General features: G+C 36.6%; 1 protein-coding gene across 6 annotated transcripts in view; it reads left to right on the top strand.

Moving 5' to 3' along the window:
* The window catches only part of CNKSR2 (connector enhancer of kinase suppressor of Ras 2), a 285,915-nt gene that overhangs the window by 183,293 nt on the left and 85,687 nt on the right, over positions 1–16,935 (top strand). For 4 of the 6 annotated variants that reach the window (XM_027533486.1, XM_027533488.1, XM_027533490.1 and 1 more), the window contains 2 exons: positions 8,849–8,938; positions 10,528–10,742. In XM_027533486.1, the coding sequence (XP_027389287.1) occupies positions 8,849–8,938; positions 10,528–10,742 (305 nt within the window). The remainder of the gene's footprint in view (positions 1–8,848; positions 8,939–10,527; positions 10,743–16,935) is intronic. The other 2 variants (XM_027533487.1, XM_027533489.1) reach the window with 1 other exon arrangement.

Below are 16,935 nucleotides of genomic sequence, written 5' to 3' on the forward strand. Positions count from 1 at the left end.
CTGTACTTTTGTTTCCTTATCTGTAAAATGGGATAGCAATACTACTCAAAGTATTTTGATGAGGATCAAATGAATTTTATGAGGATTAAATATATGCCAAGTACTTAGCACTGATTTTGCCTCATAGAAAGTACTCAAGTAATGGTGCATTAAATGGCATAGTAAATCACTGCTGCTCATAAATAAAAGTGTCTCAAAGATTGTGAAGTGCTGATGGATCAAATTAATACTTCCTCCTTTACTGTGGAGGGGATCAGTGACGAACTAAAGGAATGGAAGTATTCCCAATAACCAACCATTTAAATCATGCCTATGAAAAGAAATAGTTTGCTTGTTTTTTTCATTTGGTTTTGAAAAGTAAAAGGAAGAACATCAAATAGCTCATAACACTAGAAATCTCTGTGATACAAGTTTTCTTTTTAAGTTCTGTTACTGAAATCATCACTTCATATGTTAGGTATGTTTAAAACAATTTAGACTCCACATATTTTTAAAGTATAAGATTAGTCGCTTTTTAAAAAAGAATAGAGAAAATAATATGCTAAGTAAATTGAATAGCTGGAGACTTTCAAAAAAGTGAAATCTGGCAAGAGGAAACCAAGTAACAGATAATAGTAAGATTAAGGGGAAAAAAACTTTTAATAAAATTCCAGCATATTAATATATAGATAAAAAGGAAGAATTAGCAAACCAACAAAGTTGACACAACTATTAGAGAAAAAGAAAAACATCTTTAAACGAATTAACAGAAAGATAGGAACTAAGTGAATTAGTGCTTCCCTTAAAGACAAAATGGGAAAGCCAAAAATAGAAATAAACCAACTCAGGAGATTTGTAACTGGGTCAGTATTGTCCCCTAGGGGACATTTGGCAATTTCTGGGAACCCTGGTAGTTGTCATAAATGGACGTGGAGGTGCTACAGGCATCTGGTGAGTTGAAGCCCAGGATGCTACTAAACATCATAAAATGTTGTTTTATGATGGGGGGAGGACACCCCTCCCCCCAACAATAAAGAATGATCCAGTCCAAAACATCATGAGTGCTACTGTTGAGATACCCTAGCTAAATTAAGAAGAATCGGTTGTCACAGAGTCAGATATTTACGACTCGAAAATCAAAGAACCATTGTATGACATAGGGCCAATTGCCTTTTTCTTTCATTCATGCAATCTGGGAACTTACTGCTCTGAAATGATAAACCTACATTTACTCGCACTTAGCATATTCTCGGGAGAAGGCAATGGCACCCCACTCCAGTATTCTTGCCTGGAAAATCCCATGGACGGAGGAGCTTGGTGGGCTAAGAGTCAGACATGACTGAGCAACTTCACTTTCACTTTTCACTTTCATGCATTGGAGAAGGAAATGGCAACCCGCTCTAGTATTCTTGCTTGGAGAATCCCAGGGACGGGGGAGCCTGGTGGGCTACCGTCTATGGGATCGCACAGAGTCAGACACGACTGAAGCAACTTAGCAGCAGCAGCAGCATATTCTCTGGGAAGAAATAATACAAGCTTGTGAGTGTCTGAGATGACTTACCCAGCTCTACAGTAGAAAACCTAATCATGGCATCCCTTGGAGCAGGAGGGAACTCACTGTCCCTAATTGAAATCAGAATGCATTTTCCCTCCATGGGAAAATGATGTACTAAATAGCAGCCAGGTGAAATTTAAATAGAGTGGTTGATGTCTGCTTTCAAATCACAATGTGGCTTAAATAATCCAGCATTTTCTTATGTGTGTTCTTCAGATCACTACTTCTGAAAGAGATTCTTTGTAAAAGAAAGAGATTATGTGGTTAATTAAGATTGGGAAGCTCTGCATATTTTATCCCCGTCTTGGAGATTATTACGTGTACATTAGCATACTAAAGGCTTTGAAAATCTTGGTTTCCCAAATGTATTTGTACATTGCATCTTCTTTGGTTTTGGTCACAAAATACCTCCCAATGTAACTGATGTTTGATGGCATATATTTTGACAAAAACTGATACAGACTTGCAGCTCCTCTTAAAGACCCATATACTAATGATAAAATTTAAGTTGCAAACTGCTAACTTAACAGAAATCCTCTATCCTTAACTTGAAGTCTGCCCCAGCAGACAGCTTGTTGAATGTCGTCTTCATTCTTATCATGCAGAAAAGCCATTCTCTAGAGTAAATCTTATTTGTGATGAAAGTCCAAACTAAAGTAATAAATACTAACTGGAACGATCAGTGCATGGCTCCTCATAGAATTACTTTTATCACAGCAAGACAATTTGCTGGAATCTTGGAAGAAATAGATCCCTGGGGATAGAAAATATCAAGTGTGAGATCCAATCTTGTTAAAAGCAAAGACTAAAAATTATACACTGAATATCTTAATGACTGGAAACATTAAAGCAAATAATTAAAACAATAGACAGCCATTTAAAAGTATACATATGACAACCTAACATTACTTTATAAATGACACATCATGTCAAGCCAGTTTATTTTCCATCTTTGTTCAGGGATGGATAACAAACACAGTTACAGCTACAGTTTATGTTCCAATCCTCTACAAGTTCTTTACCTAGCCTTTAAGAACTTTTTGCAAGAGTTGCAAACTGGCTGGGAGTATAGTTGTTTAAAAAGCAGTAATCATACATGTCAGTGAATTATTTTTGAAGAAAAATGAATTGAATCTTTGTATAATGCAATGGTCTTCAATTCATCACTGAGGCAACTTAATATAATGAAGTTACAAAGTCTACGTTCACAGGCTGACTCCAACATTGATTATCAATGAAATCCTAAGAAATTAACTGGGGTGTGTGTCAAGTTTTAATATAATGAAGTTACAAAGTCTACGTTCACAGGCTGACTCCAACATTGATTATCAATGAAATCCTAAGAAATTAACTGGGGTGTGTGTCAAGTTTTTCATCTCTACTGTTTTAAAAAATATTTTGCTCTATTGTCATATTTAACTGGAAAATGGGATGTTTTTAACCAAATAATATTTACCCCACATCATCCTTCTTTCCCACAGCTGTATTGCTGAGCACAGCAGGAGGCAAAAGTATTTAGCATAGCTCATTGCTTTTTTACCCACCAGAGCCTTCAGAAGAGAACCCAGAACTGTTTTGCCACTTAGTATTTAAACCACTGAATTCTTCCCAGACCTCCCACATGCCTCTAATGTAGAGGAATAGTCTCTATGCACAGTGGCAACATTTCAGCTGAAATAGCCTGCCTTTCTGTACTCCAGTGTGTACAGCACATTTGCTTTCTTGGCAGAATGTAATTTGGTTCAAAATGTAATTCGCCTTGGAATCAAGTGTTCAAAATTCCCTATAATTTTTGATGCGGTTCAAAATTTTCTCCTTCAACAATTTTTATGTGACTCCCCATTTAAAGTCTAGATCACTTTTAGGGAGCAGTAAGAAAATTCACAAACAAGATATAGCTTATTCTTTGAAATTATATTTTGTTTTGCTTCTCTATTAATGCAACCAAAAAGATTTCAAGTTAATAATCATCAGGTTTGTATTTGATTTATATTGTTATAAGGTGTTAAATCCAGTACTTAAATAATCATCACATTGTGATGTTTACAAGCCAGTTTTTCCTCCCAAACTCTTTTATCTAGAAGTGAACATTTTAAAATATGGCCCTAGAGATCAAAGTGCCCATTCTTACTTATTTTATTAGATCCAGATATGTTGCCTTTATCCTTTAAAAAGCACTGACTTTCCATTTAATTCAGTTTTACTCCTCTTTAAATGTGTGATTCTCTACCTTAAATAACCTCGGGATGTTTTCCTAGAAATGCAGTCAACCATCTGAAAGTAATTTTTCTGTCTGGTATGTGGGGAGTTTGATGGGTGTATGTGACATGCTTATAACTTAACATTCCTTACTATACTCATTTTCATCAAAATATTGGCTAAAATATTCAGAACAGATGTGTATTTGTGTGTGCATGTATTTTTCTAGAGAAAGCTTCTTTTGTGAGCAATTAAAAGGTACATCAGACATAAAGAGAAATTTCTCTGCAGCCTTTTTTCCCCCAGTTCTTTGGCAACTGTAATAGAGAAGATTACTTCTCAGATGCTGTATATCATCCTGAAACGTAATGATTTTAGCATGTTGGGGCCAGAGTTTTAAAAATGTAGGGGAGGGATACGACTGAAAAAGGCAGCAATTCAGTAGTATTTCAACATGCACCATGGGTAGTTTAATATGGAGATGTTTCTAGATAAGAAATCAGGAGGCAGGATTTCTAGTTCTGCTTGATTAGCACACAGCTTTGTCAGGCTCAGTTTGTTAGAATAATGAAAGTGGTTGGTCAGAAAGGGAGGGAAAGTGAGGGGGAGGGGGAATGGAAAGCTGACAGGAAGAAAGGGAAAGGAAACTTTGAAAATAGAAACTAACTGTATAGCTTGGACCATTTTTAACTCCAACGTATGAGGAAGGTCCCCTATTTACTTTCTTAACAGGTCATCAGTTAACAAATATTGAGCTGTTAACTATGTTTAAGTCACTGTGGTAAATGATAGAGATACCATGGTGAACAACAGAGAAATTTCTGTTCCCTTGTGAAATTTACATTATAGAATGGTGACAGAATTCAAGCAACTAATTTAATAAATACTTACTTGACTATAAGTGACACACTATGAAAAAAATTATGAAAGAAAAACAAATACAGAGATACCCAACCTAGAACAAGTTCAACAAGAATATCCCTGAGGAAATGACATTTTTGCTGAGCTCTAAAGTATGCATTTGAGTTTAGTAAGAGAAGAGGGGACAAAAACCAGAGAAAGATAGTATCCTGGGTGCCAAGTGAAGAATGTATTTCAAGAAAAGAATAATCCTCTGTGTCAAATGTTGCAGATAAGAAAAGTCAAGGGTTCTGAGAATTGTCTTTTGGATTTAGCAACATGGAAGCACTAGTAACCTTGACAATAGTAGTTTTAGGGGAGTTGAGGGGCAAGATCTTAATTGGAGAAGATTCAAAGAAAAGAGGAAATTCTACATGTAAGTGAGATCATACAGCATTTGTGTTTTGTGCCTGGCTAATTTCATGTAGCATATGTCCTTCAGCTTCATCCATGCCATCATAGATGGCAAGATTTCCTTTTTATGGCAGAGTAATATTCCTGTGTGTGTGTGTGTGTGTGTGTGCTCATGCACCACGTTTTCTGTATTCATTCATCTATTGATGAACACTTGGATTGTTTACATATCTTAGCTATTGTGATCAATGTTACAATGAATGTGAACTCTTGGAGATACTGATTTCATTTCCTTTCAAAATATGCCCAGAAGTAGGGTTGCTGGATCCTACAGAAGTTCTATTTGTAATTATTTGAAGAACCGCTGTGATGTTTTCCATTATATACACTTGAATTTTGCTAAAAGAGTAGATTAGATCTTAAGTGTTCTTACCACACAGTCGACACAGTCATACATGCACACACAGATGGTAACTGTATGAGGTGAAGGATATCATAACCTGCTTGCTGTAATCATTTCACAATGTGTTCGTGTGTATACATACAATCACATTTCACACCTCAAAAAGTCATTCTGTACAGCCTTAATGTGTAACATTTTAATTTGTCAATAATACTTCAATAAAGCTAGGGGAAAAAAGAGGAGAGAAATTGGAGACTGAAAATCAAAATGAGACTTCTAGGAGTTTTTCTGTAAAGGGGGCCAGAGAAAGGGGTAATGGGGTGGCTGTTAGCGAAGAGAGGTTTGTTTATTTTTTAAGACTGTAGACATTACAGCATGTTTGTATGCTAATGGGAATCACGGGTAGAAAAGGGAAATTGATGCTACAAGAGAAAGTAAGGTAGAATTGTTCAAGAGATGCCCTTGAGTGAGAAAAAAAGGAGTAGGATCCAGTGAACAGCCCAGTAATCTCCCAAATGTCTAGCATCCTTTCATTCAAGCGTTCAAAAGAAATTTAGTGAATACCCACACTGGGTCAGAATCCTTGCCAGGAACTTTCATAACAAAGATATATAAGACCCAGTTCCTGCCAAAAAGTAGGAAAAACCTATAAACAGAAAGATAGAATACAGTATAATTAAGGATTGTGTATACCAAGGAGCTAAGGGAGCCCAGTAGAGCAAGCAGTTAACTCTGCCACAGAGCACCATAGCATGTGTAATTGCATTGAAAATACTTTATTGGCTAAGGAAAAAGTCAGTTTATTTTCAGACAGTTCTGTACACTGCTATTAAAGCATAGTTTCATATTGAAATAGTATTTGATCATTGTAAGGCATTCCATCGTTGTCAATATTCTTTTTTTTTTAATAGATCACCAGTTTATTATAAAGCATATAACATGGGAATAGCTGGATGGGATAGATGCATAGTGAAAGACATGGGGCAAGAGCTTAGAGCTTCTGTGCCCTCCCTAGGGTGCCACTCTCCTGAACTCTCCTTCTGTTCATTGCCTGGGAACTCTTCAAACCCTGTCCTTTTGATTTGTATGGAGGTTTCATCGTGTAGACACAGTTGACTAAATAATTGATCCTTGGTAATTAAACTCACTCCCCAGCCCGCTCCAGTCTCTAGAGGCTGGGACTAGGACTGGAATTTCCAAGCCTCTAATCACATGGTTGATTCTTCGAGTAACCTGCCAGTAATTGGAATATTACCCCATGTCTTTGCTTCCAACAGTAGATCCCTGTCCTACTGTATCTCGCTGGTGCTACTCTTCTCCTGAATTGTCTATTTATTGTTTCTTTGCTTTTTTAGAATATTTCTTATCAATTTATACATGTCCCTTACAATATGCTGTTCAGTTTGGCTTGTTCTTGGACTTTCTAAAACTTCTATCTGCTGACACTCAGTGTTTTTAATTTAATTTAGTATATCTTTATTTTATTTTTTAATCATTTTTAAAATCAAAGTGTAATTTACAATGTTTTGTTAGGTTTAGTTGTACATCAAAGTGATTCATCTATATATATTATAGATTATTACAAGATATTGAATTATAGTTCCCAGTGCTAAATATTCTTTAAATTGTATTTTGTGTTCTGTTTGTGTTTAGTTGCAGCTAAATATAGTTCATATTTTTTAAAAAGCTACTTGCCATTAATTTCAGAATAAAATTCAAACAAAATCCAGAAGTATCTATCTTTGACCTCTTCTACATTTAGTATTCTACAGTAAGAAATACAGTGCACAATTGGCACCTCTATAGAGATCCTGGTTAAAATACTCCAGATGTGCAACAGATATGAAAAGCCAAGTAACAGAATAATTTAACTATGAGACAGTAGCAGAGAGATATTGCAAGGCTTATGATCGTGTGTCACCTACATCAGCTCACCCAGATTCTCTCTGTAAAATTACAGAGATCTACCCCATGAAAATTTGGAAACTGAAGTGATCATTTATGAAGTCATTTGCACACCTTGTAAGGAAGTCATTAAGTAAATACTTCATTTGTGGGTCATTAATAATTTTATCATGTCTAGTTCATCTCAAATTTCAAAGAGCTTAGTAAAATATACTGAATAAACTGTGTTGGCAAAATGCCATTAAGTTGTCACATTTTCCCTTAACAACATAATGAGGAAGAAGTATCTTAATGGATTTTTTAACGAAATATGTGGAATGTCTGTAACAATTTGATTGTGAAATTTATCTAGCCAAGGGGGAGAGTGATGAGAACATATTGTGACCAAGAGGTGTTGAAAGGTGGGAAGATTGGTAGATTAAAGGAGGAATTGTTAGAGTGCTGTGGACGATATGCTAAAAATACAGGTTTTAGTTGAAAAGTGGGATACTGGGAAGAATTACTGCCTTTTCAGGTGACAAGATTAAGCATATGACCACTAGAATGGGTGGAGGAGAGAATCTCAAAAAACTGAGAGCCCAGAATATGAGTGGGTGAATATTGAAGTTACCAAAAGTTATTGCAGAAGTACGATTTGAATGCCTAGATTTGAGCCCTGGTACTACACACTTACTGTGTGTTCTTGGGTAAATTGTGTATGCTGTCCCAGACCCTTCATCTGGCAAAATGAGGGTAATGGTTTATTTCTTATAATTTTGAGAATTAGGTGTTGTGCTAGGTGTCCTTTTTAAACTTGTGAGTGATTTTTCTTTTGGCTATTTTGTGCTTCATAAATTCTGAATTGATCAGAAATCAATTGATCATCCTCACCAAAAAGCTATCCTTAAAGTCTATGTCATGAGTTCTGCTTGCTAAAATAAAATGCTGTTTAGTAAGAACACAGACCCAGAGGAAAATGGGACAGACCAAAGCAGTGATTACTTGAATCTGGAAACTAGAGTTCATAATAGCAAAAGAGATGCTCAAGGGCAGACCCAGCTTTAGGCCGTAGAAAAGAATCTAGCCGCATTGCTGAAGCATGGTAGTATCTAAAAAGCAGATAGGAATTAGGAAGCAGTGAAGATGGGAAGTTAATACTGTGTTCCAACATTAAATACAAGGGGCTACTGTCTTGAAGATTGCCTATCAAGATAAAGATACTTGGACATTGAGGAATAAGACAGATCCAGTTATAGAAAATGAAGTCACTAAAATAATGGTCCTCTTTGTAAAGGACCACATTCTTAAAGTCTAGGGCTCCTAAGAGAGCAAACCTAGGCTGTTCTGTATTACTTATAAAAAGTGCCTTAAGTTTGCATTATCACCTGGCCAATTGCCACAGGCAGTTTCACCTTCTGGCTCAAAACACACATATTTTTCATCTTCACAAATGCCAACCATAATGTTGCATATGAGTGAGTGTGTTTTGCAGACTGTAGCTAAAAGTCAGTTTAAGTTTGAGCATTCATGGGGAAGAAAAACAATGTGATGTGAATTTTGTTCTCTGTGTTTAGGCAAGCTACGACCTATATCTATGCCAGTGGAATATAATTGGGTGGGGGACTATGAAGATCCAAATAAGATGAAGAGAGATAGTAGAAGAGGTAAGTGTTCTAGAATTTCAGTGTAGGCTGGGTTGTTGAAACAAAAAGCAGATTTAAATGTTTTTTTACATAGGATGTTATGGCTTCAGTGAAAAACTATTCATTCTCTTATTGATTTTTATGATATATCCAAACCGACTCAGACCAACCTTTAACTGTCTTGATCGATTATTAAATAAATATCTTCTCCGAATGCCTCCTAAGGGATTTAGGGTAGATAAGTACAGTGTAAAAAATTAATATCTGTTATTTGAAATTTAATACTTGGAAAACAAGGTCAGAAGTGTGAAACTGCATAAAATAATTAAATTCAATGAATAGGAAGTGTTTGTGATCAGTCCCCATTGGTCCGCAATGCCACCCTCACTATTTTTGTATTAATATAACCTTAAAATGAGTTTTGAAGTACATGGGTAAAAGCTAGTAGAAACTGGGCCAGTGTCTCTAAAAGAAAACCATATAAAAATGGAAGAAAAAAAAACCTGCTTTGCTTTTTTCTCTCCTGTTTGCTGTTCAGGGTTATCTTCTTACTTGGGGGTGGGCTACACTTGAAGTATCTACTAAAAGTAAGTTTTTATGTTCACTTATTCCTGCTATTGAGGTGAGCAGTAAAGAAGGCAACGGGAAATTTCACTACTAAATGGGATTGAACCAAGTGTGGATGGATATGGTGGGCCCAGTGGGTCATGCTGCTACTTCCATTTTCTGAAATAAGATCCGTGAAGTTATAGATGAAAAACAGAAACAAAGCAAAAAAAAAAAAACTCTTCATAGAACATGACTTCACAAAGCTTCCTTTAAAACATGTTTAACCCATTTGCCTGTTATTTCTAGCCTGTGTGCAAAATTTATTTCATTAATGCACAGATCCACAGACCACACAGAAATAAGCAAGCATGAATATCTGCTTCATTAGTCTTAACACTTGTTTTATGGAGCGAGCATTTCTGAAAATGTTGGTAAATATAGGAGCATTGAGATTACTTTACATCTATGTATTCACTCCATTTTCCAAACTTCAGTTTCTAACCTCTTCTGTTTTATAGAGTTAATCAAGAAAAATATTTTAGGAAAGAAACACTTGTATGCCTTTTCTGAGTCACCCTTTTGGGACTTGATATGATGGTAACATCTTGGGGAATAAAGTCTTTATGAAGTAGAGTTCTGGCTATCGATTTAAGCATAAATTTTTTGGACTAAGTTTCCTCACTATTGGTCCATAATGTGGGCTTTTAACTTCTCCAAGGATGCTCCCTAGGATGTTTGTTGTCAGATTTTAGCAAAATCTCCTTGCGAGAACTTGTTAAAAATTTTATGAGCCACACATCTGAAACTTATGATTCAGGTTCTGCAGGTAATTCTGATATGGTTGGTTCAGAGCTAAACTTGGAGAAATACTCTATAGGGTATCAACTTCCTGTTGTCCTGTGATCCCAAATAATTAAGATTCTCCATATTTTTACTACAAAGGTGTTTCATAAAGGAAATCAAGTTACATTTCTGAAATGAAATCTAATAGTACACTTTAAGGATGGTAAGTTTGGAATATTTGCATATCTACATTGGTGTATTTATCTTTTTTTATTTAGAAAACTCTCTACTCCGATATATGAGCAATGAAAAAATTGCTCAAGAAGAGTACATGTTTCAGAGAAACAGCAAAAAAGACACAGGGAAGAAGTCTAAAAAGAAGGGTGATAAGAGTAGTAGCCCGACTCACTATTCGTTGCTACCTAGTTTGCAAATGGATGCACTGAGACAAGACATCATGGGCACACCTGTGCCAGAAGCCACACTGTACCATGTAAGTACACTTTTAAAGACTCTGTGATGACAGTTTTATTGGCAGACTGGCAATTGACTCTTTTTGGTAAATTCCAGATTATTTATTTTTATCCTCTTGTCAGATTTTCACAAAAAATCCTAAATTTAGATTTTATACCCTGAAAAAACATTTTTAAAAAATTGATGACTTATTGATTTGTCCCTCAATTCATATATTCAGTGAGTGCATATGTTGTAGCAGCTTATATTTTTAAAGATATAACTTCATAACTTCCTATGCACAGAACTGATGGAGAATAATAATTAATTAGCTGATCAGTTATTGTGATAATATACAGTAAATGAATAGCTGTAAAGTTCAACATTAAAAATAGGATTTTTAATATATTTATGATTTCATTTAAAAATGAACATCTGTTGTACAGTAGACTTGGACCATGATTCTTGAAGTAAAGATGTGAAAAGACATAGATAGCACCCCATTATATGGAAAGAAAGACACACCAAGAGTTCTAATACAATTTGTAGTAAGGCAGTGTAAGAGTGTAGGAGAAGAAGGGCCTTTGCTTGGGGAGTGAGAAGAGGCTTCAGAATGAGGAGCATATGGGTAAAGAGTGAAAGATGAGCAGCAGTATTTTTGTGGTGAGACATATGAAGGTGTGCTACCAATGTGTGTGAACGGTATGTTCCAGCAATTTTATGTGGCTCGGAGTTACCGGTTCACTAAAAATTGAGGGAAAGCATGTGAGAAAGGGCAGTAGATGGGCCCCTAGAGAGCTAAGTGGGGAATTGTATGATAAAATACTTAGGCTTTTTGCTGCAGTAATGAAGAGCTAGTGAAGAATTTCGTCCTGGGGACTTGCATGATGAGATTGGCCTATAGGATCTCTCTAGTGCTGAGAGCATCCATCAAGAGATGTGAGGCCAAAGGCAGGGCCATTAAGCTCAGACCAGATGGATGATGAGAGATTAGGACAATGGTAGCGTGGAGGCTGATAATCTTACTGACCCAAACATTCAATTCACAAAATCGACCCATTTTATGACATTTTGGTTAGAAGGAAGTTTATTGTGCTTCTTGTTAGAAGACCATGAAAAACATGGCTACAGGTTTTTAAGTAATTTGAGCAACAGTGCTTCATGTTCACAGCATCAAAAAAAATTGATGTTACTGTTGTGGAAGATAGACCATCTAGATGTACAAGATGTGAAAGATTTAACAACTTAAATTTGAGTTGCTTTCCTGAGTATATCTTTTAAATATCTTATTACTTGTTATTCTCTCCTAAAACTGAAGTGTAGGAAAATATTTTCATTTATTTGGGTTGATGTAGGAGTGCAGTTCTCTATGGCAATTGTTCTCTATTGTCTCTTGTCCCCAGTTATATACCCCCGGCATCTTCCTCCACAAGAATAGTGCCCTTATCAAAACCTGCTACTCTGAATAACTGAGTAATCAGGTTATTATTTTTTCCACAAACATTTGAAGTTGTTCTGAAATCAATACTCAGAACTGTGTGACAGGAGACACTTTTGTTCTTACTTGTCAGAAATGCTCTCTTAACACTCAGCTCCTTCTAGAATCTGGCATTCCAGTCAGAAGTAATAGCCTGAACAACGATCGAAACATAAGAGACAGCTGGCCTATTCGAAAGGGGAGTTGGTAGTGAGAGATGAGGCTAGAGAGGGAAGAAGAGGCCACTTCACCCAGAGCTTGTAAACTATTAAAGGGTTTGGATTTATCCTAAGAGGAATGGTAAGCAATTGAAGGTTCATTCAAACACTCAGCCTGTGCCATCCTGTCGTGCACACTGGGACAGGAATATACTGTGTGAGGAAGGAAAAATAGCTGTGAGTCTTATGGATTTTGACTAAATAAATTATGGAAGATAGCAAAAGGTAAAACTGGTATATTGTTAGCACCTTTCTGAAAGGCATTGTTTAGGTGGCACAGTGGTAAAGAATCTACCTGTCAATGCAAGAGATACAAGAGACGCAGATTCGATCCCTGGGTCAGGAAGATCCCGTGGAGGAGGAAATGGCAACCCACTCTAGTCTTCTTGCCTGGGGAATCCCATGGACAGAGGAGCCTGGTAGGCTACGGTCCATAGGGTCGCAAAGAGTTGGACACGACTGAGCGATTGAGCATGAGCACATGAAGAACCTGGTCTAGTAACTTTATTTCTAGAAATTTATTCCAAGAAAAAGGGAAGAGCCTACTTTTGCCTCCTATTTTTATTCTATATCCTGAGTTTGTAACATGATATTTCCCAGATAGATATTTATCCCAGCTAATTTTTGACAGAGAGACAGTACAGGGTAAAGAATATTGTTAATCATGGAGGAAATCCTCCCATGTAACACTGACCCACTAATTTCAGAGTGAAAGGCTGAACAGTTTCTAACTCTGGTCTCTTGTTTTTAAAAAAGCTAAATAATTGTTAATCCCAAAGAGTATGTTAAATGCCTATGACCGGTGTTCAGAAAGAAAGAACATTTATTGATGAGTTGTTTATTAGACTTAAGTTCCTTTGAGGACCTTAGTTGATTAATTTAGGACTTTTGCAGTTATCAAGGGAGTTTCCACATTTACGTATTTTTAAACCTCACTGGTGTTGGAGAAGAGTCTTGAGAGTCCCTTGGACTGCAAGGAGATCCAACCAGTCCATTCTGAAGGAGATCAGCCCTGGGATTTCTTTGGAAGGACTGATGCTAAAGCTGAAACTCCAGTACTTTGGCCACCTCATGCGAAGAGTTGACTCATTGGAAAAGACTCTGATGCTGGGAGGGATTGGGGGCAGGAGGAGAAGGGGACGACAGAGGATAAGATGGCTGGATGGCATCACTGACTCGATGGACGTGAGTCTGAGTGAACTCCGGGAGTTAGTGATGGACAGGGAGGCCTGGCGTGCTGCGATTCATGGGGTCTCAAAGAGTCGGACATGACTGAGCGACTGATCTGATCTGATCTGACAACTGTATTTGCAAATGACAGCTCGAAATGGTTAATTGATTAACCCAAAGCCATGTTGCAAAAAAGTGCAAGAGTAAGGACTAGGATCCAAACCACTAGGGATCTTTCCACACTCTGCCTTGGTCCTCCGTAGGTATTGCATACACATAGGAATTTGAGCTTTAATAACTAATGAGTGAGTTTTGGAAAGGTTTTACTTAAAGAACTGTGTGTGCTCATATGCTGATATTAGTAGCATTTTTAGTAACTGGATTGATTTCTACCCAGGTTTCTCTTTTGCTCTTTGTTACTATTTTTTATTAAGTTCAAAAAAACATACAGAGCCGCTGCTGTTATAAAACTCAAGCAGTTATTCAGCGTTATCTATTACAAAGACTACAGGGTATTATAGTTAAATTGCCTGGATTTGGGAGGCAAAATAACATATACGTAAATGATTGCTTTTTACATTTCACAGAATTTTTTGGTTTTTTTTTTTTAGTCTGTATATATGTACTTATTTAAAATAAAAGGACGTTTCCTTATGTTAATTTTTTTAAACACAAGATCAGTATCAATATATAATTCACTTACCTTCATAATGAACCATTATCTTCATTCTTACCAATTATTCCTTTGGATGATACAGCTCTTTTTAATGAAATAGAACTTAAGTGGAAGAGGACTATAAAGATAGAATACGGAGTTTCGTAGGCTGCTGTCTCTGCTATAATACTAGTTCTATGTGGTCTGAGTTGAAATTTAGAGAAAAATTTAGTTGAATTTTGTAGCAGGATCATATCAGCAATAAATACCCTTAAAAAATTTACTAAAGCTGTGTGTGTTGGGGGGCGGGGTGTAGGGTGTTTCTTTTTAAGCTCCTAGATTAAAATCCTCATTACTGTATTCTGGAAATTAGCCTAATAAAAATACACAAAGCCAGGCAAATACAGTTTGACTTCAGTGTGACTCATTCCTCTTAGCAATTATAGCAGAAATGTTTATATAATAGTAAAGACAATTTAGAAGTTTATGGTATTGTAAAATACATAATTTTATTTTTATTAATTCCATGTTTGTTATTCTAGTTTATGTATTTTTCTTAAACTTATCTGAAAGGAAATCATTCTCTTTGCCTTAACTACCCTAATCATCCACCAGTCTTTGCCTCCTCTTTCATTTTTGGCATATTCTTTGTCCATGGGGTCTCAAAGAGTCAGACACAACTAAGCAACTAACACTTTCTCTTTCCCTCTACTGAGAATGCTTCTATTCGGTCTTTACCTCTGGCTGGCTCCTATCTAAAGCTGAGATTGCAGAGAGATTTTTATCTGATCCCTACTCCCTAAATTAAATCAGTTTCTGCTATTATAGTCTCTTAGTACCCTATATAACTTCTTGGAAAACTTTATGGTTCATTTGCATGATTATCAGCTTAGTGTCTTTCTTCACTATACATGGTAGGGAGAGCATGTCCAAGTCCATGGCAGGAAAGGATAGTTTCTCCATTTTGTTCAGCACTATATTTTAGTACCTCGTCTAGGTCTAGTACCTTATAAGTGCTCAATAAAACTGTGATGAGTAAATGAATGAACGAGTGAGTGAATGTGACAGGAACTTTAATGCCTTTCTCAGTATCTCTCAATTGCAAAACAGTCTGCAGTCCTCAGTCTGCAAAAACAGCCACCTCCACGTCCTTGGCTAGTCCCGTCCAGCACAAGCAGGCCTTCAGTTGGGGTGTATTCATAGTGGGAATCACCAGGAACTTATTACCATAGGTTCAGTGTCCCATATGCCTGGGCAGAGATGTAGGACTCTGAATGTCTTCTGTCATGTTTGTCTAGTCCACATGACTAAATTCTACTTTGTTTTATCAATTACCATTTTACTCCAAAGACTGGGACTCTGCCCTTATCGGCACCTCCTCCAAGAAGGATTTGGCTGGTTTACCAGTACAGGCAACAGACCATGTGGAGCCTAACTCTTACCATCCATCCACCTATAAGAGTATTGGAAGCACCTAGAAATTTATACTCACCACATTGGGCTCCCTGTCAAAGCAGGTCCCAGTTTGCACCTTTTATGGGACCGATTTACAGCACTGCCCTGCTCCACAGGTGCCACCAGGGTAACCCCCTCAGCCTAGCCTTGCCTCTTCCACTCCAACTAGTTTTTGCTCTCTTCTTATCCCTGACCTCTCATTATAGAGGTCACAGTATGGCTGTCTGCTAAGCATGTGATGGTATTTTTCAAAAGAGTATAACGTTAGTTTGCCTACTCACTGATCCTCTGCCTGAAAATGTGGGAGTTGTTAGCTGTGGAAACCCTCTTCTGACCTGCTAGCCCATGAAGGAAGGGCAGACAGCAGTATCTGGTGTGTGTGTATGTGTACGTGTGTGTGTGTGAAATCCAGATGTAGTGGTAAAGGCTTTAGATAAGGAATGATTAGATTCAGAGCTTTTTTAAATCCTTAATATGATATACATATGACATCTTAACTCTCACATTAAAGCTGATGAAGTAAATCCATAAACAAAGTGATAGTTTGTTTTAAATCTACACACTGAGATGCCAGAAAAGTAAAATCTGATAATGGATCTAGACAACCTGCAAGTGTACTTTCATAAACTGAATAATGTGATTTTAGGTGACTTAAAACAGACTTTGAGTAGGTGTTAAAAAGTCTGGATGATTCGTTTCCTAACAGTCCAACATTTGTGTGGCTTGTCTTAGCTATTTAGGGTATAACTGCAAACATTCAGTTACTGTTTTACTTATGATAAGTCCTTTTAGCTATTTCCATCAAACTGTGGCAGGATTTTTGGTTGAGCTTCTGGGGGAAGGTGGTGGAAATCTGTTAAAAGACATCTTTTTTTTTTTTTTTTTAATTTAGCAATTAAATAAACATTATGAAACAGACACTATTCTAAGTAATTTGTAATATTTAACTCAATACTCATAAAAAAACTTAGAAGGAAGGTGCTAGTATTATCCCCATTTTATAGATTAGGAAGCTGGGGCACATTGGATTAATAAGTAAAATGGTAGAGCTGGGATTTGAACATTGGTAGAATGGGCAGGACTACCACCAACAGTAAATGTGTTCAATTCTATGCTGTTATTTCATGTAAATGGAAGATTTCTTGATTTAATATTTACTCCCATTACCACCTTACCCCACTTGCTCACGTTTAGACTTTTTTCTGCAGACACACACTAATGAGAAAGTAAGGGGAAAATATTTTTCTTTGAAATATTT

The sequence above is a fragment of the Bos indicus x Bos taurus genome, chromosome X (assembly GCF_003369695.1).
Source record: "Bos indicus x Bos taurus breed Angus x Brahman F1 hybrid chromosome X, Bos_hybrid_MaternalHap_v2.0, whole genome shotgun sequence".
Lineage (NCBI taxonomy): Eukaryota > Metazoa > Chordata > Mammalia > Artiodactyla > Bovidae > Bos > Bos indicus x Bos taurus.